The 24,982-nt window shown below is 42.0% G+C and overlaps 1 protein-coding gene and 1 non-coding gene across 2 annotated transcripts in view; one reads left to right on the forward strand and one right to left on the reverse strand.

The window, feature by feature from the left end:
- Snd1 (staphylococcal nuclease and tudor domain containing 1) overlaps positions 1-24,982 on the forward strand; it is a 446,694-nt gene that overhangs the window by 9,380 nt on the left and 412,332 nt on the right. The window contains exon 2 of the mRNA XM_042695875.1: positions 24,471-24,620. Within this exon, the coding sequence (XP_042551809.1) occupies positions 24,471-24,620 (150 nt within the window). The remainder of the gene's footprint in view (positions 1-24,470; positions 24,621-24,982) is intronic.
- Positions 16,395-16,527, reverse strand: LOC122121902. Its single transcript, XR_006150054.1, has one exon. It is a non-coding gene; the product is annotated as a small nucleolar RNA SNORA72 (small nucleolar RNA).

The raw sequence follows: 24,982 nt of genomic DNA on the forward strand, positions 1-24,982 counted from the left end.
TTTCCTGCCCGGGCTGGTTTTGAACCACAATCCTCAGATCTCAACCTCTCGAGTAGCTAGGATTACGGGGGTGAGCCACGGGTACCCAGCTTTGTTTGACTCTTGTATGCAGGTGGAGGACTGGATGTGCAGTGAAGTGTGTGCATGGGGCCGTGTGCTCTGGGGCTCATGAGGGGAGGACAGCAGACGAGCATTTGTCTTGATGGTTCCCAGGCACTGCATTGATTTTAATCTGTGGTTCAATTTGGAGCTAGCGTCCTCAGGTTTTGTTTCCAGTGCCTGGACTCCTGTTCCTGGGTCATAACTGACAGCTGTGAAGTTGTTTTAGATGCCTGACTTAGGCCATATGCTCCTTTTAACACTTGTCTGCCACTTTCCCTTGTATTTGCATAGATTCCCAAGATCTTCTTATGATTTGGCACCAATAATTTGGCACATTATTGCTGTGGAAGTCTTCTGTGTCATTTGTAAATATGAAGACTCTAAGTTCTGCATTCTCTGTTCTTGGAATCCTGAGTAGACTGATACTTGAACCTCTTGCTCTGGGTATTTAGATCTATGCTGTTCCCATTTATAAAGCTCCATTCTTGACAATAGTAGCATCTCCCCAAATATTCTACTCAGTGACTTTAGTTTTTATTCTACAAGCTTATCAAACATGGAAATTAAATTTTCTTGGCATTATCAGATTTTTTTTCCTTCTGATTAGAGATCACATTTGCAGTTCCCATAGTGGCTTTTCCTCATTTGATGAATAGTTTCTATTTCATTCTGGAATTTCTTCCTAATGTTTAGATGGATGATACTCAGTATTAGTAAACTTTTTTTTTTTTTTGCCAATTCCAAGGGCATAGTGGGAGATATCCTTTCTAAATCTCTTCTGCTGGCCTCAAACTGCAGTTCTGAGTTTAGCCTCCTCAGTAACTAGGATTATAGGCTTGAGCCACCATGCCTGGTTTGCTGTCCTTTTCTTAATGTTTGCTGATTTTTACTTTTTATTTTTTCTGTGCTGCTCCTGGGGTATGTACTCAGGGCCTGAATGCTGTTCCTGAGATTTTGCTCAAGGCTGGTGCTCTATAAGTAGAGCCATAGCTCTACTTACAGCTTTTTTGGGGTTAAATGGAGATAAGAGACTCACAGACTTTTTTGCTTTGGCTTTGAACCAAGATCCTTAGCTCTCAGCTTCCTGAATAGCTAAGATTGTAGGAATGAGCCACTGGTGCCTAGCTACAAGGCTTTTTTTTTTTTTTTTTTTTTTTTTTGCAGTCCTGGCCCTTGAACTCAGGGCCTGGGCTCTTTTCCTGAGCCTCTCTGTGTTCAAGGCTAGCACTCCACCACTTGAGCTACAGTACCACTTCTGGCTTTTTCTGTTTGTGTGGTACTAAGGAATCCAACTTAGGGCTTCATGCATTCTAGGCAAGCACTCTACCACTAAGCCACATTCCCAGCCCTCTATGCATAATCTTAATACCGTTTAACATCTTGTTTACTGTTAATGTATTCTTCTATGTGTGGTGTTTTGGCAGGTCAGATGGACCTTTAGGAGCCCCAACTCTTATCTGCCTCTCTGGGTTCTAGAGAACTACCTGAGGTAGTGAACGGTCATCGGTGGAAGTGAGAGGGAAAGTCTCTTGGAAATCTGACTTTCCTTCAGGTGGAGACATAGCTCCTCTTTTTTTCTCTATCTTAGATAAGCAGGTATGATACTTTGTGTGGATTGTGATGGGAGATAAATGTTTAGTTTTCCTGGCGCTGAGCCTCAACACCTTGTAGTCCCCAAAGTGATGAGATGATGAAATTGAATATCTTTGGTTCTCTTATTAGGAGGAGCCCCTTTTGGTCATACCTGAGTTTGGGTTCATAGATGACTTTGGAAAGCTCAGAGGGTAGGACTGCTTACCAGGGTGTTGAAAATTCCAGAGTATTGAAAATTCCAGAGTGTTAGAATTTTTAGTTTCATCTACCTCATTCTAGTTGGAGGGAAGACTCCACGTAGAAGAGAACGGCTATAGATTGGTCTCTGTCACTATTGGCCAGTGATTTTCATGAACTGTGCCTACGGAGTGGAACCCTGCTTCCCTATTTGGGGACATTTGGAGGGAGAACACATTGGGAGGGCTAGAAAGGAGGCCCAGAGAGGGAGAGGACATCGAAGCTTTTCACTCCATTCTCTAGACCTTCCTCTCTTCCATCTGGCTGAGTACTTCCATCTTCCAGAGTTTGGGGATCTGGTCTAACTGAGAAGAGAATTTTAAGAGCAGATATATGTAGCAGATGAGTCACAAGAGAGGCCGGAAGCAGAAGTGAGCATCTGAAGTAGGGACACTTAACTTGAGGGCTCTGCTATTAACTCAGGCAGACAGAATCAACGTTGATTTGGAGGACACCCAGGTTGTGTCCACAGGGAACTGGACACTTGTTTGGCATGGGAAAAGCCTTCACATTTGGTGTCAGGAGTGTTGATATGATACAGGAGAAAACTCAGTTTTTTTTCTTAGGACACTACATCAGCAAGCATGACAACATCTGAACATGGTGTTTTAAGCAGGGGATCTGCTCTGCAGTTTTTCAGGTGGGAGCAGTGCCGGACAGCTCAAGAATTGGTTCCCCTTGGGCTGGGAAGGTGGCTCAGTGGTAGAGCGCTTGCCTTGCATGCTCAAGGCCCTGGGTTCGGTTCCTCAGCACCACATAAGCAAAAAGAAAAAAGCCGGAAGTGGCGCTGCCCAGAGTTCAGGCCCCACGACCGGATCCAAAAAAAAAAAAACAACAAGAATTGGTTCCCCTAATCTTCCAGGCTGTGGGTATGTGCACCTACCATGGATTTTGGCAACGTTTAGTGAAGTAATCTTTATTATTGTTTAATAATCAGCTTAAAATTTAAAATTTTATATTTAAAAGCAACTTAATTTCACTAGTGGAAGTAGAGAGAGAGTCATGTTAAGGAAGTAGGCTACTCGTGACACTTGGACACTTGTTAAATGTGACAAGGCAAATTTGTATTTAAGGAGGCTGGGGTCTTACAGCGGCAGAAGTGGGATGGTGGTGCTGGTACATGGGGGAGAATTTAGAGTTTGGACTCAATTGTAATGCCAGGAGGATGAGTGGGGATTTGTAACTAAGAAGCAGTGCATGTAGGGTCAGAGCTTAGAAAATGGCCAAGAGGAAACACTGAGGATAAGGGGGTGTCTGACCAAGTACCCCAACATGGCTATAGGAATGGTTCAAGGGATTTTCCCAAACTCATGTAGCACATGAGGGCAACTTGCCCAAAGAGTAAAGGTATCTGGGGAGTCTTTTGCAGAGAAAGGAAAATGAAATGACCTTCCAAATTTTCCAAATTTGTTCCAGTCTCTGGAATACACTAATGTAATATTAGTAAGCTTTTCAACCTTCTGAACTTTCTGCAGGAAACAAAACATTCTCTAATAGTATATATAATACCAGAAACAATTTGGGGCACTAACCTAAAACAGAATCATTGTGCCAAGTACATTTTATCTGTGTAGCTGTCTGGGTCTTTTGTGTGTTCCTCCTGTGTGGAGTGCAAGGTGGAAAGGGACTACTGGCTATGGCCCCTGAGGTCTCAGAACTCTGGGCACAGTTATTACTTGTGTTGCTGCTCTGGGCATATGAGATCCTCCCAGCCCGTGATGATCCTCTCTGGTGAGAGCTTTAGTCTCCTGAGACCTCATGGGCACTACCTCATGGGCACTGCCAGGGTGCAGGCCCACCCCTGGTGAAGCCTACCTGCCTTGTACCTACCTGTCTTCTGGCTTTCTAGCTCCGTGTTACACAGCCAGGCAGTGTGTGGGGTGAGTTCACATATTTGCTTTCTAGGGTTCCTGAGAATTCCCACATTGATGCTGGCAATGAAAAGAAGCTGAGTGGCAATGGAGAAGGAATAATAAGCTCTGGGATCTGAGGACAAAAAACTCAGCAAAGTGATTTTTGAAAGTGGTTGACAGCACAGGACTAGTCATAGATGCCCCATGACGCTGAGCCTTCATAACCTGTCACTTGATGTTTCTTTGTTTTATATGCTAAAAATCTGAATTACTTTGTGATATGTTAGAGGGAATGCCCCCTTCACCCTCTCAAAAAGTGAAGGGATCTCAGCGCTGGACTTAAGCAATGGCGTAGATAGTAGAGTATTGTGGGTATTTTACAAAAAGTGGATGCCCTGTCTTTGTTATGAGCAGTACTTGCAGGTGCATATCACAGGCATGGAGGACTAACAGCTTGGTGTGAGAACTTCCTAAGGAAACTGCAGGTGTGCATGCTGCTGTGGAGGGTAGCTGGGCTAGGACACACATCACTATGTATGTATGTATGGGGGCAGGGGAATGAACCGTTCAACACTGTCAGCCTTGTTTCCTGACTGGAACATCAACCTCCACTCCTTTGTGAGCAGCTCCCTTGGACTTTCAGGTTAAGGAGAATCCTGGCATACCATGTGAATTCAGCAGTAAAAAGTCTTGGAAATGTCTGTGGTAAATTCGTGATGTGCACTTAATTTTGACATCTGAAATTAACTATCAGCCTTTCAAAGAGGGACAGTTTTCAAACAAGCTTAGAAATGAATTGGAGAAATTAAGGCTTTTCATGGGTAACACACATGTTTATGTACTTCCTTCAGTTCCTACACATACACCAAAATAAACATTTGACATTCTTCCGAGCTGACTCACTGAATAATAGTAAACATTTATGCTCAGTCATATAGCATCTGTGGTGCCATACTTGAGTCAAGGTGCACATGACATTACAGAAACAAACCCAGTGAACAGTAAGCACAGTACTGTCATTTCCCTGCGATACTTCAACACTTTCATTTAACTGTCTCTGCTGAAGACTCCCTCTCATCATTTGATTACTGTTGCATGTTTTGTACAGGACATTTTGCTCAGGGATGCAGCCCTAGCAGTGCTGTGGCTGTGGTGGGGAGGTACCAGTGGCTTGGAAGGCCACCCCCCTGTCGGGAGCTGTAGCTGCACTTCTGCCCTGGCACTGGTCATTGGAGTTGGGGAGACAGCTAAAGAAAGCAGGGCTGGACATAAGGATCCAGTTAACTGAGCAACTCTGGCTTCTCAGACTTCTTCACCTGTTTTGGCTCTTGTTCCACCTCTGCCTGCCCTGAAATCAGAATTTCTTCTGTTACTGGGAATGCTTTTTTTCCCCTTGGGTTTCCAAAGGTGATGGTTGTCTTTGGAATTGCCTCCTGTACTTTGTGGTGCTAGCACAGAATTCTGAAAGAAAGAAATGCTTAGGGTTTGCTACCCGTGTGCTCACCTGGAGTTCATTATGAAACAGTGGGCATATATTCAAAAATTTAGGGGGGGAGGGGGGAGGTAGGGAAGGGATGTGAAGTGTAAACAAAGGAGGAGGCTGCAATGCTTGATAAGAAATGTACACATTATCCTGCCCATGTAATTGTAACCCCTCTGTACAGTATGTTCACAAAAAAATTAAATTAAATTAAAAAAAATTAAAAAAAATTTATTATTTGAAACCCCCAAATAGGCTGAGGCCAGGTACTGTGGAAACAAACTTATTTTTGCTCTACTTTACTCCTAAGAGTCAGCTTAAGAGTGAGTACTTCTGCATTCCAGTGTGGGAGTTTTACAAACAGCAAGCTCTTCCACCCACATCAAGAAGGCGGCCCATAATTATTCTCACACTGTCTTACCATCAGGTATCAGATCCCACTGGGCTCACCCCCACTTCACACAGGAGTCTCAAGTCCCAGCTTGTGACACAGATGTCTGACTGAGCAGCTAAAATCAGGGGAGGCCCCACCTCACTACAGGCTCTCCAGATTGCTACCTGGTTTATAGAAACTGGGGACACTTGACTCCCATACACTAGCTTTTTTTTTTTTTTTCCTCTCTCTCTTTTTCTTTCTTGTTTCAGTTTGGACCTAGGGCTTGAACTTAGGACCTGGATGCAGTTCCTGAGCTTTTGTGCTCAAGGCTACCACTTGAGCCATACTTCAGTCTCTCTTTTTTTGCGTTGGTTGTTTTTGAGATAAGGTCTTGATTTATGCCTAGACCAGCCTGGGCTGTGATCTTCCTCTCGAGCTTCTGTGTATCATGGGGGATGATGAAGGGTGTGCCACTGTGTTCAACCATTGTGCTTCCTGGGAGCGGGGATCGCAGGTGTGTCATTGAATCCAGCCCTTGACTGAGTTTTCGAGCTGTTATGCCCAGGCCTACCTTGAACCATGATACCCAGTGTTTAAGAATTCTTACAAATTATATTAAGTGAAGTAAGCCAGGCCCAAAGAAACATAGGCCCCATGGTTTCCCTTATTTGCAATAACTAGTATATGTCTGAGTCAAGCAGAAAAGGTCAGATAAGTTGATGTTAGGCGAAATGAACCCCAAGATAAGGACTCAAATAGTTTTTCTTTCTTGCTATTGTTTCTAATGTATTTATAAGATGATTTCTTTGTTGCTTTGTATGTCCTTCCCCCACAGATAACCCCTGCTCTCACTGTATTTGATGTTGGTATAATTTGTGGAGGGGAGGGGAAAAAAACAAATGGTTTAAGTAGGGATACAGGTGGACCCATTGCAACAATGAGATGTACAAGCAGTTATGTTGAAAAACGAACTTTACAACTTTGGCTGGGGGGTGGGATGGGAAGGGGAAACAAAGGAGGAGGCAACAATGCTTGATAAGAAATGTACTCATTATCTTGCCTATGTAATTGTAACTCCTCTGTATGGTATTTTCACAATAAAAAAAAAATTCTTACAGTAGCCTGGCATGATGATATTTGAGTCTAGGAGTTGGAGTCCAGCCTGGGCAACACAGTCATCTCAAAGTATTTGGGCTCAGGAGCTTGTTGCTACCCTCACAATGACAGGATGTTGGAGCTGAATGAGAACAGAGAAGAGCAAAGAAGATGAGGATGGTGGAGGGGAATTAGGGGGATGTCAAGCCAGACTCATGAGCTCCAGAAGCAAGCCTATTTATTTAAAGCCAGTTTATTTAGTTCAGTACAGGAGAGGTTAGTACAGGTATAGAAAACAAGGTAGCAATCTATCTTGTGGTTACAACCAGAACATGAGACAGTTTGTATACATAGTAATAATTGACTCCCTTTTGTTAGGGAGCAGGGGGGAGTGGTGAACATTTAACTAGAACACAAACATTCATCATACTCCCAATGTTTCAAGCTTTATAGGGTCCAAACAGCTCTAATTTAAACATCATAGGGTCCAGTTAAATAGTAATTTACACATCTGTTTTTTCTTGTCTGTTTGACCTCTCCAGGGTCCAGTTCTCAGCCTTTTGAGTACTTAAAAGATGGCATTCCAACTCCTAACCCTTTTCTGGTCACACAGCTCAGCCTCAGAGTTTCTTACAGTCTTGTGCTCGCTAGGGAGGTGTTCCTTATCCCCTCCCCTGACCACCGCCCCTCCCCCCCCAGTAATTTTTCAAACAAAGTCTTGCATCTTTGGGCTAGGCTTACATCTTCATGCTACTTATGGCCTCCTGTATAGCTTGTATTATAAGCATGTACTACCATCATACCTGGCTTATTTGTTGAGATTGAACTGGTTAATTTTTTTGCTTGGGCTGTCTTTGTCCACTGTCCTCTCAGTCTCTGCCTTCTAGAAGCTGGGATTATAGGAATGAGCCACTGTACCTGACTCTCTCTCTCTCTCTCTCTCTCTATATATATATATATATATATTTTTTTTTTAATTGTTAAAAAGGTGATGTATGGAGGGGTTACATTTACATAAGTCAGGTAATGAGTATGCTGCTTTCCTTGAACTCTCTCAGTTTCCTTTTCTTTTTTTCATATAGACCTTGAACACTAGCCACCCTTTCTCAGGTTAGTGGATGGGACTGAAAGTTCCATCCCTGTCATTTATTCTGATTGGTGCATCTTCAGGCCATCTAAGCCCTGCCCCGAGTAACCTCATAAGCCCAGACTGGTGAACTGTCAGAGGTCTCCATGGATGACAGAAGTCAAACAGTACATTCCAGGGTTTCTAAGAAGTGCAAATGCAAATGAACACCAAATGTACTTCACATTATACCATACCCTAGTAGTATATATTTTCAAATGTTTAAGAAACTGATGACTTAATAAAGCACTTAAAATTTTCTGGTGGTACCAATTCTTTGGGCCAGTTCACCAGTCTATCATTATTTAGCAGCATTAATATAGACAGGCTTTGGAGAGTATTCAGAAGGCTAGTCCTTTGGAATTCTAACACTATTATTATTATTATTTTTTACTGGTCCTGGGGATTGAACTCAGGCCTGGGCACTGTCTGCTTCTTTTGCTCAAGGCTAGTGCTCTACCCCTTTAAGCCACAATGCCACTTCCAGGTTTTTCCCAGAAGTTTATTGGAAATAAAGAGTCTCAGGGTCTTTCCTGCCTGGGTTGACTTTGAGCCATGATCCTTAGATCTCAGCCTCCTGACTAACTAGGATTACAAGTGTGAGACACCATGCCAGGCCTTCTAACACTTTTTTTTGAGCAGGCACATGTCAGTAACATCCACACTTGCACATATGTTATTTAAAATAGACCTTCACATCAAAGTCAGTCTAGAATTTGATGTTAGCTACATTATATTTCATTATGTAAAATACAATATTAATTTTTCCAACAGGAATCTGCGGGTGGAGAGGCAGGATTTTCTTTTGTGCCTATCAGAGACTTCTCTGGCTTGATTGATGGTTGCCTTTTCCTCCCATCACCTCCCTTCCCTGTCATTGTGTTCTTTGCCCATTAATTTCCATTCTCTGTGATCCTGCTTTTCTAAAGATAAACGGAAGCAATATCACTCTCATTGGTGTCAGTTTAGGTACTTAGATTTGTTTTTATTACCATGGTATTTGGATATAGGCTTTGGGATATAAATCTACCAAGAGATTCCTATCTATTAATCAAGAGCAAATACAGGAGTCATGGAGAATATAATCAGAGAAGAGATGACAGCATTTGTTTAAGCCATCAGCACCCCTTTGGGGGATATGGGAAGTGACTGAGGAAAGTGGGAAGACAATTGAATATTGAACAGTTAATTAGGAGATTCTCCAAAGTGGTCAGGGATATAGATTTGAGTGGTTTCTGTAGAGAATAGAGTAGGCTTGACAGCTCATAGGAAGTAATCAATTGAGTGGTTAGAAATGAATTAGGCAAGACATTCTTGAGGGAGGTAACAAGGGAAATTCGCCATCTGAAGCAGGCTGGAGAGAATGCTGACAGAAATATGAACATGAACTTCCTTGGGGAGCACAAAGCAATGCTGAGGAAAGTTGGATGTGCGGTAGAGGTCAGAGGGTGAAGGTTGGGCTATTGCACTCTGGGAATGGTGGGAGATCCAGGCAAGAGGAAGAAAGATGAGGGTTTCTGAGCAAAGCATTTATGATTATAGCATGTGCATGGGCTCCTGTTCTGTAAAAATCCCTTAAGCTTATGAACATCTTAAGGTTTGTATCCTCTTTATCTAAAGTCTAGCACTGCACCTGGTATATAGTAGGGCCATTCATTTAATATAAAAACAACAAGACAGAACCAAAAACCCACAACAATATAGTCTGTGATTTTATTCTGGGCTCTGGGCCACCATAAGATGAGACACCTTTCTTTTTTTTGCCTTTACAGAGCTTGCAGCCAGAGAGGAAAACTGATACTAAGTATTTGTACTGATTTCATGCTTCAGTGAGTGGTGTGGGGAGGTTTGTGAGCAGCAGGGCAACTGTGGGCTCTGGATGGGAAGGGCCTCTTTGGGAACCATGTTTAAGGTGAATATGTTAGAGAATAGAGATTGTTGAGCCAGTCAGTGTGGGGTGGGGAATAGTCAAGGAAAATGGACAGCACCTGTCAGACTTTATTATATGCTACTCAGTTACCTGAGAATCTCATTACAATGCAAATTTCTATTCATTCGATTTGGCTAGAGTGTGAAGGACTGTCTCGCATTTCTAACAAACTACAGTGCTTGCTAGTCTGTAACTTCCCTTTGAGGCTGTCTTAGTTTCTGTCGTTTTTGTCCTTTAGCTGCTGTGGGAAAATGGTGGTATCCAACTGATTTTTTTTCCTTCCTCTTCAGTTCATGGGCAAAGTGGATGCAGTGATATAACGTAACTGTTTAGTGCTTTCAAACTGTAGTCAGCAGTAGAGACTATGTGCCCTCCATGTGAAATATTACTCTGGGGGCCTTGCACTTTGATGGACTGAGCCTAACTTTGATGGACTCAGCCTACATTGTAGAGAAGGCCAGAAGTACAAGGACTGAGAAGAAAACTGGATTATGAGTTGGGGATGGAGGTGGGCTGGGGACTGGGGAGATAGATCTTAGTGGAGAGTGTTTGCCTAGCATATAGAAGGTCTATGTTTGGTCCTTGGCACTGCAAAGGAAACAAATACAGTTACATTGAAAAATTTCAGAGAATTTCTCTTGGCTTTTTCCAAACATCTTTCCCTTCTAGGTTAACAAGGAGGACTCAGACCTTGTTCTTGGTAATCTGATTCCGATCTGATCATAAAGTAGCACCTCATAGTGTGATAAGGGATGGCATCAAGATTGCAAATCTCAACAGTGTTCTTGCCTTTTACAGAAAGTTCTCAATTACTAGTACTCTAAACTTGATCAGTCTTCTCCAAAGTCTTGTAATTCTGAGGAATTTCTAGCCTTTTAAGTATATGATCTAGTTCTATTGTGCTGATAAGTAATTAAAATAACCCCACCAGATATCTGGCATAGAAAGAGAAGGGGCTCTCCCCAAGGCCCTGGGTCTTCCTGGGGCAGAGTCTAGATAGTGCACTCAGAGAAGGCTGAAATTCTCTGACTTGAAAGGATCTAGCATTTGAGCATGAAGGGGCCATGCAACTCAGTTTTGTATGTGTGTATGAGTGGTGTGTGTTTGTAGGTTTAGAGAGGGAGAACAGAGATAGGAGTCAGACAGTCAGAATCACCAGTGAGATCTGGTTCTCATGATTTGTTTGTTTCATCAGTCTGTACTATGTTTAGTACCTTAGATGGTGTTTCTTTTTAACTTTTATTTTGAAACATTTTCAAACTTGGAGAACAATTACATGAATAGTAGGATTAACTCCTGTATCCCCTTCTGGAGATCCCAGTTCCATTATTGCCATCATTTCTGTATTTATTACACAGCCATTATTTATGCTATGTAGATTTTGCCAAGTTGCAAATACTGAATTCATAAATACTGAAATTTTGCTTTAGGTTAGGTTCCTTTGGATTCTGGTCACATTTTTATTAACTAGTTAAAACATAACCTTGATCTATATTGCTTCTGTTTAAAGACACCTTCTTTGTGTGTGTGTGTGTGTGTGTGTGTGTGTGTGTATGTGTAATATTGATTGCTTAACATTGTATTTATAGCCGACAACATGGTGCTTGAATGAAAGTTATTTAACATAGGAACACCTGAAATTTCTCTTTAAGGTACAGTCACAAGATGTACACTGTGCATGGCATTAGACTGTGTGAGTAGGCAATCCACAAGTACAAAATTTCAGAAATGAGGAATCTGTTTTATGTTTGCCCAGAACTATTTGCATGTGATTTTTAGATATAGTCCACTACCCTTCAAGAATTAAAGAATTACCTTGAAAATCAAGGATATTTTTCCACATGATCACAATAAAACCATGAAGGTAAAAAAAAGGAATACATGTACAGGGGCTGCCATCTAACTCAGACTCCCTTTCAAGATTTTGCCAGGTACTTTAGCAACAGTGTTCTTCAAGGTATGGGATCCAGTCCAGGGTAATCCTTGGTTTTCATAGGAATAATTCTCGATTTGTTCCTTGATGACCCTGACATTTTCCAAAAGTTACTTATCAGTTATTTTGTAGCACAATGCACAGTATTATTTGTCTTGCTTCCTCATGAAGAGACTGGGACTTTGTGTGTGTGTGTGTGTGTGTGTGTGTGTGTGTGTGTGTACACGTGTGTGTACATATGTATGTGTGTATGTGTGTACTGGGGCTTAAACTTGGCCTGGTTGGTATCCCTGAGTTTTTTTTTTTGCTCAAGGCTAGTGCTCTACCACTTGAGCCACAGCTTCACTTCTAGCTTTTTGGTAGTTAATTGGAGATAAAAGTCTCACAGACTTTCCTGCTTAGGCTGGCTTCGAACCCTGTGTGTCGCAGAGAGTGAGAGACATTTTTGACAGGACACCATAAGTGATAATACATTCTCAGTGCAGCATGGTAGTGAGACACAGTGCTATTAATTCTGATAACTAAGTACTTTTAACATAGTGGCAGTCCAGGTTTCACCAATGGAACATTAGCTTATATTCTCTAATAATGAGTCAGTTTAACCTCTCTGTCTGTGTGTCTGTCTGTCTGTGTGTCTGTCTGTTTGTCTATATTAGGTGGTACTGGGGATTATGCTCAGGCCTTGTGCTTTGCTAGGCAGGGGCTTGACCTTGGTCGTACCTCTATCCCTTTTTTGCTTTAGTAATTTTCAAATAGGGTTGTACACTTTTTACCTGGTCCAGCCTCAGATCATAATCCTATCTATACTTCCTGCATAGCTGAAATTACAGAGATGTACCACCTTGTCTGGTTGGTTTGTTGAGATAAGGTCTTGCTTACTAGTTTCTCCTAGCTGACCTTGAACAGTGGTACTCTTATCTGAGCCTCCCAAGTAGCTGAGAACATAGATATGAGCCACTGCACTGGGATTAATAAATATTGTATATAATAAGTTATTTTATAGTGTCCCCTGGCTTCACCAGCACCAGCTAGTCTTACCACAGTGAAAAGAGTTAGGGCTTTTTAAAGTAATGTTTCCTTTTTGTTGATGCTGGGGATTGAGCCCTCGGGCATGATAATAAACTTGTCCTTACTAGCTGTATACTACTAAGCTGTGTCCCAGCAAGGGCTTTATTTCACCGTGTGGGTGGCATATGGTGAATTGGCTGTGGAAAAGGTGCACTCTTAAAGACTGCCTTGAATCCTGGCTGAAAACTACTCTTTGTGGGTTTTTTGTTGTTGTTGTTGTTTTTTGTTTTTTAATGTGGACCTGGGGGAACCTTTGATTCTAGGCTTTTTTCTTGGAAACGTTCCCAACTTCTTAAACTTCTTGGAAAGCTTCAGCTGGGTTTATTTTCCTCCTCCAAGTTCTGTTCCCCTTCAAATGCTGTTTGCTTTTGCTGTCTGTCTGTAATTGAACTTTAATGCCCCCCACCCCTCTCCCCGCCTTACTGAATTTTTAAATTCAGGGCCCTTAGCTTGTTAGCCTAGTGCTCTATTTCATAGGCATTTCTCTAGCCCTGCTTTCTGCGGGTTATTTTGTATTTATTTTTTATTTTATTTTATTTATTTATTTATTTTGGGTCCAGTCGTGGGGACTGAACTCTGGGCCTGTGCGTTGTCCCTCAGCTCTTCAGCTCAAGGCTAGCGCTCTACCACTTGAGCCACAGCACCACTTCCTGCTTTTTTCTTTTTGCTTATGTGGTGCTGAGGAATCAAACCCAGGGCCTCATGCATACAAGGCAAGCGCTCTACCACTGAGCCACCTTCCCAGCCCTGTGCTGGTTATTTTGGAGATGGAATCTCATGGACTTTACTGCCTGAGCTGATCTTGAACCATCAACCTCTAGATCTTGGCCTTCTGAATAACCAGGATTACAGGTGTAAGCCACTGATGCCTGGCATTTTTTTGGTAGGTGAGTTTTTATTTTTGTTTAGGCAGTGTGAAAATTGAATCCAGGGACTTGTACATGGGTTCTGCCGAGCTATAGCCCCTGCTTTGTTCACTTTTTCTGTGGTTTATTTAGTGTTTTGCTTTGCTTTTTAAAAATAAACCTCCTCCCCTCCCATTATTAAGTTTCTTTACCCCTATAGTATGCATTTGATTCCTTTTTCCTATGAAGCACTGTTAGACCTAAATTTCCAATTAAATCTTGGTGTTCAGAATTAAATCTTGGTGTTATATGGATCATGTAATAATATACAGCACACTTAGACTTGATACTGTCATTGTTCAAAAAAATCATAAGTAGATTTGTGTGTTTATGTGTGTATAAGTGGGTACCATGGCTTGAACTCGGAGCCTACACACTCTCACTTGTTTTTTTCTGCTCATGGCCATTTTTTTCTGCCATTTGAATCATAAATCCACTTCTGGCTTTTGCTGGTTAATTAGAGATAAGAGTTTGTTTGCCCAGGCTAGCTCCAAACCACAATTATCAGATCTTAACCTATATATGAACAGACATGAACTACCAGCTCCAGTTGTGCACTAGTCTTTTTTTTTATTCAGTTGTGGAGCTTGAACTCTGGGCCTGGGTGCTGCACCTGAACTCTTCTGCTCAAGGCGAATGCTCTACCACTTGAACTACAGCGCCCACTTCTGGCTGAAGAATTGAACCCAGGGCCTCATGCATGCGAGGCAAGCACTAGCACTCTACCATTGAGCCACCTTCCTCTTTTTTTTTTTAACCACTGTTTTTTTTTTTTTTTTGGTCGGTCGTGGGGCTTGAACCCTGGGCCTGGGCGCTGTCCCTCAGCTCTTCAGCTCAAGGCGAGCGCTCTACTACTTGAGCTACAGCACCACTTCCGGTTTTCTGGTGATTTATTGGAGATAGGAGTCTCACAGTCTCTCCTGCCCGGGCTGGCTTTGAACCGCGATCCTCAGATCTCAGCCTCCTGAGTAGCTAGGATTACAGGCGTGAGCCACCAGTGCCCGGCTAACCACTTTGTTTTTGTAGATGATGACACTTAATACAATTTTTGTTTTTTCATGAGCACAGAGGATTAAGAGCCCTAATCACTGCAGTAATTTTCCTGTACCTTTAAAACTCTGAGTCCCCTTTGGTAGAGGGTTCAAAGTTCTCTCTGATAATCCTTTTACACTTTTGAGTCCATTTAGTTTTGGTTAATACTTCAGTAAGGTATGGACTTTTGCCCAGTCTGATTTTTTTTGTTGGCAATGGAATTGATTTTTCTGAAATGACACTGGCTCTACCTGTCAGTTCTATATGCTAGTTCCTTTCTGAGTTCTTCTGAGTTTTCTGAGTAGCAGGTCTTGATTTTTGAATCCATGAGATCAGTGCTCAGTGTCTGATTAGAAGGGCTGGGCTCTGTCAGGGACCATTGTCTTGGAGACAGTCTTGCTTCCAGGAGCTTGAGTTCAGGGGCTGAGGCATGGATTGCTTGTGCTCACTTATGTAGGGCATCATTACTAGCTCATGGTTCTTATTGCATATTAAGTGTTTGGAGTTTATTGGAGAGTGCACTGGGCCCTGATATATCATCTTACTATGCTGTGGTTTCTCACTTGTGAGATGAGGATAAATAAAGGTGGCTTCTCAATTTCCTTACAGCCCAGTAGGAAGGAGGTAGAGAGTTGGGAAGGAAGGGAAGAACAACCTGTGTTTCCTTAACATTTATTGAGTTACTTGTCAGAAGATCTACTTAGGTCATTTTCTGTGGCTTAACACAGTACTACAGACTGGGCAAGTTCAAAAGAAAAGAGGCTTTGGCTCACCATTGTGGACTAAGGTAGAGACCTCAAAATGTGCTCGCCTTGTTTGCCTGAGTCCTGAGCCTACAACAGGCCATAAGATGGCCATTGTCAAGTGTTCTTGTATGTTAGTGTGTGTGTGTGTGTGTGTGTGTGTGTGTGTGTGTGTGTATGTACATATGCCCATCGATCCATATCCTTGTTTTTCCTCCTTTTATAAAGCCACCAGTAGTCATGGGGGCTCTACCTTTGATTTTATTTAATCCTAGTCCTCCATCAATGGTTTTCCCTCTAAACACCACAGTTAGGTTGTTACAGTGCTGGGAATCGAACCTCGGTCTTTGTGCATGTTAAGCATGTACTCTACTACTAAGTGAAGCTATTAAGTCAGCCCCTGTTTTTTAGAAGGAGGGAGCAGAGTCTCACTGGTGGCCTTGGAGCTCTGTGTAGTTGAAGCTATCCTCAAAACTCAAGATTCTCCTGCTTCTGCATCCCCACCGTGCTTGGTTCCTCAGCCTAAGAATGAGGATTTAAATTTGTGAGTTTTCAAAGGGGACTATTCCTATTCAAATGGTGGTTGTCAAACATCTCATTGAAACAATGCAGATAAAATAGTATCATTTTTATTTGTAGATGAGTGACTTGTAGAATATCACCAAGTTCAAGGTGTTTTTCATTTAGTGTGTCTTCAAATTCGAAACTGAGAATTTTTCTTTTCTAGAAAATAAAAACGGCAATTTTACAATTCATCTAATGCTAACAAGCTAATCACAGATTTCCTTACATTGGCTATATTCTTTAAACAAGTCTCCACATTAGCACCGACTACCTAGCATTTTTCTTAAGGTCAAAGATAACTTAGAATCCGAACCATTATATGCTCATATAAAATGATTATATGGTAAATTAGACCAGGTTTATCACCAGCATTTATAAAAACAGGCCTAGGGAAAGACCCTAGGTCTGGGGACACATGCATGTTCTTAGTGCAGAGAATGTTTAGCCTGTGCCAATTATTACAAAATCAATACAATGAGAATATTCGCAGTGTCTTTAAGTTTTTTTGAAGTGTACAGTCATTCTTGGCTACACCATCTGAGGCTGTTTGCCAGAATACTTTGTCAAATGTGATTTCAGTTCAGTATGAATTTAAGAAGTGATACTTAACTATGATAACCTCTGAGGACAGGGGTTCTGACCTAGACACTTAGATCCACTTTCTTAGAGTGGATACTTAGCTAATAAAACAGGAACTAGATCACAGATTACCTGTGTAACATTGAACCAAGTGGTGGGAACATTTCCATGGTTTTTATGTTTACTTCAGTATCCCATGAGAAATGTGATTTTTTTTTTTGTTGTATAAACTCTTCTAGTCTCCTCTAGTCTCAAGACCACACTTTGAGATACTTCTTATATTAAAACTCTTAGCTTTTGTTTGTTGTATTGTCATTCATATGGGTTTTAGCGTTGGTCCTTGCACTCTTACGACTGAGCCATGCCTCTAGCCCTTATTTTTGCCCACTATGTTGAAATGGGCTCTAGCTTCCTGCTTGAACATGTACCTGGACACAGTCGAATATGTTAGGCTTTCCTAGTAGCTACAATGAAGGACATGCACCTTCTCCTTGTCTAGCTCTTTGTTGAAAATAGATCTCATGAACTATTTTCTGCATAGGTTGTCTCAAACTATGATCTTAACAATCTCAGCCTTCCAAGTAGCTAGGCTATAGGTGTGAGCCACCAGTACCCCATACTAGGCATGTTTTTTTTGTTTTATTTTGTTTTACCACTTGCCATGCCTCAGTCCTTTAAAATGGGACTCTCTTTGGTATAGACTTGTGTTGTTTTTCTGAATATAAAATGAGCAATTTGAATAACTTGGAATTGTCCGGAATTTATTTTTACTCAGCTTTTGCTGTTTAAACTACTATAAAACTTGTTTTGATTTTTCCTTCTTGTCATAGTGCTTTATATCAGGGCTTGGCAAGCTTCTTCTGCAAAGGGCTAGGTAGTAAATATTTTAGGCTTTATCAGCCATATGGTCTCTGTCACAGTCGTCCAACTCTGCCATTCTAGTGTGAAAGTAGCTGTATACAATATTGCAAACAAATGAAGTTGACGTGATCCAATAAAACTTTATTTATAGACACTGAAGTATGAATTTTATACTCTGCATGTTATGTGATTTTCTTTTTGAGTCAATCATTTAAAATTGTGAAAACCACATTCTAGTTCATGGATGGAGTGAGCAAGAACAGGTGGCGAGCTGATTTTGGCCATTGGCCCATAGCTTTCCTGTACTGCCTTTTATCATTGTGAAACATTCTTCCTTTGTGTCTCCTTTCTTGGGTGTTCTATGGTAATATTGAACTCTCAGTCTCTGTTTGCCTGGCATGTAGTGTTGAATAAATGTTGCTTTGATTTGGAACAGCCAGCTCATGGAATCTTTCCTTTCTTAGTGAAGTAGTCTCTGACAGCTGCTCTGCTGGCACATATAAATGGCGATTTTTAATTGGTAAAAGGATTTAATCCGTAGGTAACCTCAACTGCCATTTGAACAGAGAAATGAGCTCACAAATGCTTGTTTCTCCACACAGCACAGTGGACTGTCATAATTGGGAGTCTTCAGTCCTAGTCCTTGCTCTTACCTTGGTATTTCAGGCAAAAGTCACCTTACCTATCTTTATTCAGATTTTTCAGTTGTAAAGTAGAAGGGTCCAGATTAGATGCTTTCTTTATGTCTTCTCTTTGTATATGATCCTTCTGAGATGTAAAGTCCCCTAAACTGCACACCAAGGGCCAATTTGTGACACAGCTGGCTTAGAAGTCTGTATCCTAAGCTAGTAAACAGCAGGGCTGGGTTTCCAATTCACTCATTTTCATTGTGGGGCCCTTTAATTTAGGTTTACTTCTTGCTTGCCAGAGAGAGAGGGGGGAGGGCGAGGGGGAAAAGGGAGAGTGAGAGTGAGAGGGAGTGAGCCCTTTGTAAAGTATGAGGTTCAGACATCATCTTTAGAAAAGCCCTGTTTAGTCCTTGGTGGTTACTCCCCAGTCTTTCTTCCTTCCATCTCTGGAAACCTCTTATCTACTTGGGGGTCTCTGAATTGCTTTCTGGACATTTTTGTATAAATGGAATCATCCCATATTGGCCTTGTTGTCTGCCTTCTTTGGCATAGCATAGTAGTTTTCTCCCCTCCTCTACCCTCCCCTCCCCTCCCCTCCCTTCTTTTCCCTCTGTCCCTTCCTTCCTTCCTTCCTTCCTTCCTCCCTCCCTTCCTTCCTTCCTTCCTTCCTTCCTTCCTTCCTTCCTTCCTTCCTTCCTTCCTTCCTTCCTTCCTTCCTTCCTTCCTTCCTCCCTCCCTCCCTTCCTTCCTTCCCTCGCTTTATTCCCTTCCCTTCCTTCCCTTTCCCTCCCTCTTCTCCCCCTCCTCCCCCCTCCTCCCCTCTCCTTCCCTCCCCTCTCCTCCCCTCTCTTCCCCTCTTCTCCCCCTCCTCTCCTCCCCCTCCTCTCCTTCCCCCTTCCTCTCTCCTCCCCCCCTCTCCTCCCTCCTCCTCCTTCTCCCTCCCTCTCCCTCTCCTCTCCTTTCCTTTCCTCCCTTCCCCTTCCCTTTCCCTTCCCTTCTCCCTCCCTCCCCCTTTCCTCCCCTCTCCTCCCCTCTCTTCCCCTCTCCTTCCCTTCCCTTCCCCCTTCCTTTCCCTCCCCTCCCCTCCCTTCCCCTTCCCTTGTCCTGGGGTTTGAATTCAGGGGCCTGGCTGCTGCCTTCGAACTTTTGGGCTCAAAGCTAGTGCTCTACCACTTGAGCCACAGTTCTACTTCTGGCTTTTTTGGTACTTAATTGAAGATAAGAGGCTCACAAACTTTCCTGCCTCCACAGGCTTTGAAACACAATCCTTAGATCTTAACTTCCTGAGTAGCTAAGATGGTTCTGATCCTTTTTGAATTGAATTCCCCTTTGTAGATAATGTAAGATACTATATCTAATTGTTTTTCCACTAATTGGCTGAAAGGGCTACTCTCTCCACTAAATTATCTTAGCACTTTGGTTAAAGGGCACCTGTGGCTCAAGCCTGTAATCCTTGCTACTCTGGGGGCAGAGATCTGAGGATCACCGTTCAAAGCCAGCCCGGGCAGGAAAGTCCGTGAAACTCTTATCTCCAATAAATTACCAGAAAACCAGAAGTGGTGCTGTTAGCTCAAGTGATAGAGAGAGAGCTAGCATCAAGCTGAAGAGCTGAGGGACAGTGCTCAGGCCCAGAGTTCAAGCCCCATGACCGACCAAAAAAAAAAAAAAGGAGACTGTGATTGTATGGACTTATTTTGGACTTTCTTTTTTTAATATCTATCATCCAGTGTCTGCCCTGGTCTTTTGTAGTGGTTTTTCATATTGGCAGTTGTTACTGTTGACATTTACCTACTAAGGCAATCCTTATTGGAAAGCTAATAAGATATTATCTTCAGGCTAGAATAATTATTGCTGGAAACCATGATGGCACTGCTGGCAAACTTAAGGCTCTATTTTTTTTTTTCGAGACTAGGTTTTTGTATTATAGGTATCAGTGGCCTGGGAGTTAAAGTGTTAAATGCACCAAATCATTTATCAGATTCTAGTGAAGATTTAATGTGGTGTTGCTGTTGCCAGGCAACATTTTAGTAGCTGCCCATCTAGTGTTTCACTGTAGGTAAATCTCCCATAAGCCTGTCAATTGGGTTTGAACAGTTTGACTCCCCATTTTCCTTCTCAGCTGACTTGGTTCAGCCTTTGTAGCTGTCTGACTCATGCCCTGAAGCTAGGTCCTTTGAATCACACTGCATCCTTCTGCAACCTTTATTGGCAGAGATGAGAAATGTCTAATCCATAACCTCAATCAAACTGACTCATTGTGACAGCTGGTTTCATAAACCTTCTGCTTTATCAGGTAGTCCTAAGATCGTTTTTCTAGAATATGTCATTTTATTAATCTAATTGGATAAAGCAGCAACCATATGACTTGTTTTCTATGCCCTATAAATTAGCAATTAGGGATAATTACCACATCCATGAAAGTTTGCAACATGAATCAGTCAGTACTGACTGCTCTGGCAGATCAATTACCCGTGACAGTTTCTTCTCAATCTTAACACAATTCTGAGATTAAAATTCTGATAAATGACATGTTTTACTTGCTTGTGGTATTTACCATTTGTTCTACTCTAGAATATTAGTTCTCCCAGAACAGATAGTTTCATCTGTCTTACTTTACTGAAATGTGAAAATTGCTTAGAAGAACAAAGCCCTGCTCATAGTAGGCACACAGTATGTATGTGTTGAATTAATAAATGAATAAATAAGCCTTATCAGTGAACATACTTATAAAAAAACTCAACTTAGATATCAAGTATTTCACAGAAGAAAACTGACTCAATGCTGGATGAAATATAAGTTGATTTATAGCCTCTTGGTCTTTCTCATATTTTACTTAAGACATTTTAAGTATTTTCTACCTGAGGGTATTTCTGCTGGGTTTTATTTGGTGGAGAACCTTTGGTAGGAGGAGACCATTAAAATATCTTTATTGGGAAGAAGTGGAATAAAAACTGTTGCTAAGTAAGGCAGGTGAAAGAAGCTTAGCAGTGCTTGGCAGGTGAGTGGAGGAGGCAGAGAAGAGGCAAATAGTGTGTTTTGAACATTTTCAGTTCCTATAAACAGTATAAGGGAAAGGAGATCTTCCTTGCTACAGATAGGTCTTTTTCTTCCACAGTGATCTACAGACAAAGGCTTCGCCTACCTTTCCACCAAGGCTACCAGCTAATGAGGGGAAGAGAGTTGGAGAGGAAAGGTATACACATACCTACCACCGGAATCTGTCTCTGTTGCTTTGGAGATTCGATTGGCAACTGCTGCTTAATAGTATAAAATGCACAGAGTAGTTGAAAAAGTAATCTCTCTCAGGTTTTAACTCAAGTATATCTGATGCAATAACACAAAGAAGTTCTGATGGCCATCTTCTGAATAGTGTTCTGGGAGACGGGAGAGTGTGCAGAGTTTGCCAAAGTGCCCTGAGTGGGGCTAGGATAATAGTTGTAGACTCATTGCCTCCAAGGATCCAACCTGGCAGAGACAGGTATTCTAATATTTCAGGTGAAAGAGGGTTCTTCTCACTATTTATTCTGTTCTTGAGCTTTCATCAGCCTTTGTCAGACATGAGAAACAAACATGGTTTCTTGGGCAGGTGCTTGTTTGTCATAGTTTATCTTGGACGGCCATGGTGAATTCTCTTGTAAATGGGCTTAGCTTTCCCAGTGGGGCTTTACCAAGAGGTGCTGGGTCTCTTGGAATGCTTTATTTCTGTGAAAACTTGAGCTTACAAGAATTAAGGAACAGACACTGGATATTTGTGGTTTGTGTGGTATATGTAGCTTGGCTTCCTTAGACACCTTGGGAATGTATTTAAAGAGGAAGTATTCAGTGAGTGTGTGTGTTTGGGTTTGGAGGTTCTGGAAATTGAACCTAGGGCCTCAGGAATCATTGGCAAGTGTTCTACCACTTGAGCCCCCACTCCAGCCCCTAAAATGTGCTGTTGCTACTGTATATATGGCTTCTGCTACCCATAAGGAAGAATTGATTATAAATTGGTGGATCAAGCTCTTGACTCTGACTTTCTTGCTCTGTTTCAAGAACTTCAAGATATCCTCTATTTTAGCATGCCTGTTCTTTCTTGGCTTTGAAAGATTTTTTCTGTTTAGAACCTTTTTTTCTGAGATGTTGCCCAGGGGATGGGTTCTCAGGATAGACTGTTTAACAAGGTTTGGCTAGAAGTTTGAGTTTCATTGCTTGTTAACACTACTCAAAAGATAAAAATAAAGAATATACCTCATACCTGGACTAGTTCGACTGTGTGTATATGAGAGACAGAGAGAGAGGGGAGATAGAGAAGGGGGGGGTACATATGGCCAAAGAGGAAGGAACTCTGTCTCTTTTCCCCTAAGACTGTCACTCTACTACTTGAACTACACCTCCATTTCCAAGGATCTCCGTCTCTGTGCTGAAGTCATTGGAAATACTGAGATAAATCAGAGCACTAGTTTTATAAAAGTAGAATATTAATATTTGTGCATTGGACTTCGCCTGATATAAATATGAATATTTTCATGTCAGCAGAGGCGAATTTTAGTGAAGAAAATGAGCAGAAGCAGCCCGTTGTTGTTTGGTTCATATAGTAGACTTAATTAAATCAGAGTTCAGAAATAGAAAATGAAGCTATACTGCTTAGGGATGTATATCTAGATGAACTGTTCAGAAAAACAAACAAGGTAGGGTTTATCATAGTGGTCAGTGGGTGTCAGAAAGGGCTCCTAGGAGAGGGTCACAGAAGAAATCCAAAGTTTGGCACTGTTACAGGTTTTTAATTTGGGTTGTGGTTATTCAGTTGTTTTCTTTTCTTTCTCTTTAACTTGTATGTTTAAATTCACGTCTGAATATATGTTAAGAGGGTGAAATGTCTGCTAGTGAGTATATATGCCTTTCTTACGCCTTTCTGGTTCTGTTTCCTTTAGATCGTTCCTTTATAGTCTTGCTGGTCTCTTCTTCTGTTGTTCTGTTGCCAAAACCTTCCACCCTTCTATCTGCCAACCTTTCAGCAGCTGTTGGTTGTTGGGAAGCCTGGCATGGAGTATGCTTTGGATCCAGTGAAGCCAGTACCTGAGCCCACCTGTTCTTCATAGTGTGTCTTGCCAAGCAAAAGCAATTTAAATAGCTTGAGTCACTTTCCTGCCCACTCTCACTTTCCTTCTATTCTCCCACTTGAGTTTTCCCCCCTTCTTTTGTCCTTACAGATATTTTTTTTTTTTTTTTTTGTCGGTCGTGGGGCTTGAACTCTGGGCCTGGGCGCTGTACCTCAGCTCTTCAGCTCAAGGCGAGCGCTCTACCACTTGAGCTACAGCGCCACTTCCGGTTTTCTGGTGGTTTATTGGAGATAGGAGTCTCACAGTCTCTCCTGCCCGGGCTGGCTTTGAACTGTGATCCTCAGATCTCAGCCTCCTGAGTAGCTAGGATTACAGGCACTTACAGATATTTTAAAGCTAAATGCTAATGAGCTTTAGGGTCTTTCCACAGTTCTGTAGATTCTGTGCTGGCCCTCTTGATTGGAGAGAGGGAAAGGAGTCTTTGTGTGTTAGATTCTCCTGATCATCTATGGTGTGGACTCTCTAGATTACTGCACGGCTGTATTTTTCTTTTGGCTTTGGGAATGCTCAGTTCCTCCTGGATGGTGTGGATTGGCTTCTTCCAGTCCCCCACCCCCCCCCCTTTTTTCTCATTTTTGGTGGTACCAGGGTTTGAATTCAGGACCTCACACGTATGTAGGAAGGCACTCTGCAACTTGAGCAGTGCCTCCAGCTCTTTTTTCTTTATTATAGGTAGTCTTGTTTTTTGCCCAGGCCAGCCTTGGACTGTCTACTTATGGCTTCTTGTGTAGGCCAGACCTTAGGCATGTATCACTATGGCTAGCTAGTTGTTTGAGATGGGTCTTGCTAGCCTTTTTCGTAGGTTGACCTTTAATCTCAATAGCCCTTGATCTTTTACCTCCTAAGAAGTTAGGATTACAGATGGGAGTCACTGACTCTTGGCCTCCCCTTTTTTCCACTGTTTTCTAAAATGGAAAATGTGGATGGAAATATTAACTTCTTAATAATTGAACATAAGTGTTAGTGCTTGCTGAGATGAAATTGCAAAGATCATTAACCTTTGTGTCTCACGTGACTTTTTACTGTAGCCTATTTATTTTGTTTAACTCCTGTTTGTGTTTTTGTTTCCCTCATTTCTGAATCAAAGCTTTATGTAGGTACTTCTCATATAATTAAAGATAATTTGGTTTATTTAGTCACTCAACACATATTTAAAAGTGGGCCTCTAGTCTACTGAGCGCTGTTGGGCACTCATTAAAGAGCAACCTACATTGTGGTGATTTTGCCTCCAGGTCGCTAATTTTCTCTTTTGTTCCCTTGCTTAGGTGCTCTCAGGATGTGCCATCATTGTCCGAGGGCAGCCACGAGGTGGGCCTCCTCCCGAGCGGCAGATCAACCTCAGCAACATTCGTGCTGGAAATCTGGCCCGGCGGGCAGCTGCCACACAACCAGATGCAAAAGATACCCCAGATGAGGTAGGTGCTTCCCAGGGTCTTCTTATGACCTTTGTAGCAGGTCCCATCTCTTCCTGGATTGATGCAGTTTTTATATGTTTTCTCTTTTTTTGTGCATTTTCTGTATTATTATATCTTGGGATTGATGACTCTGGATTTGCTCCTGTGAGTCTGCACCTGTTCTTGTACAGACTGATACCTGAGCAAAAGTCACAGGCTCATGGCTTTTTCTTTAGTCCTTTCCCACAGAGTTAGGTTTGTCTGTGTTTTCACTACCCATTCTTTGGGCATAAATGGAGAACACTTTTTTGTTGTCAGAGTCATTTTAAGTTTTTGTTGGTTATGGAAGAGCTGTGAAAAATCTAGACCTTTCCCTAGAGACA

This window comes from Dipodomys spectabilis, unplaced genomic scaffold (genome assembly GCF_019054845.1).
Source record: "Dipodomys spectabilis isolate Male_0828 unplaced genomic scaffold, ASM1905484v1 ptg000197l, whole genome shotgun sequence".
Classification (NCBI taxonomy): Eukaryota; Metazoa; Chordata; class Mammalia; order Rodentia; family Heteromyidae; genus Dipodomys; species Dipodomys spectabilis.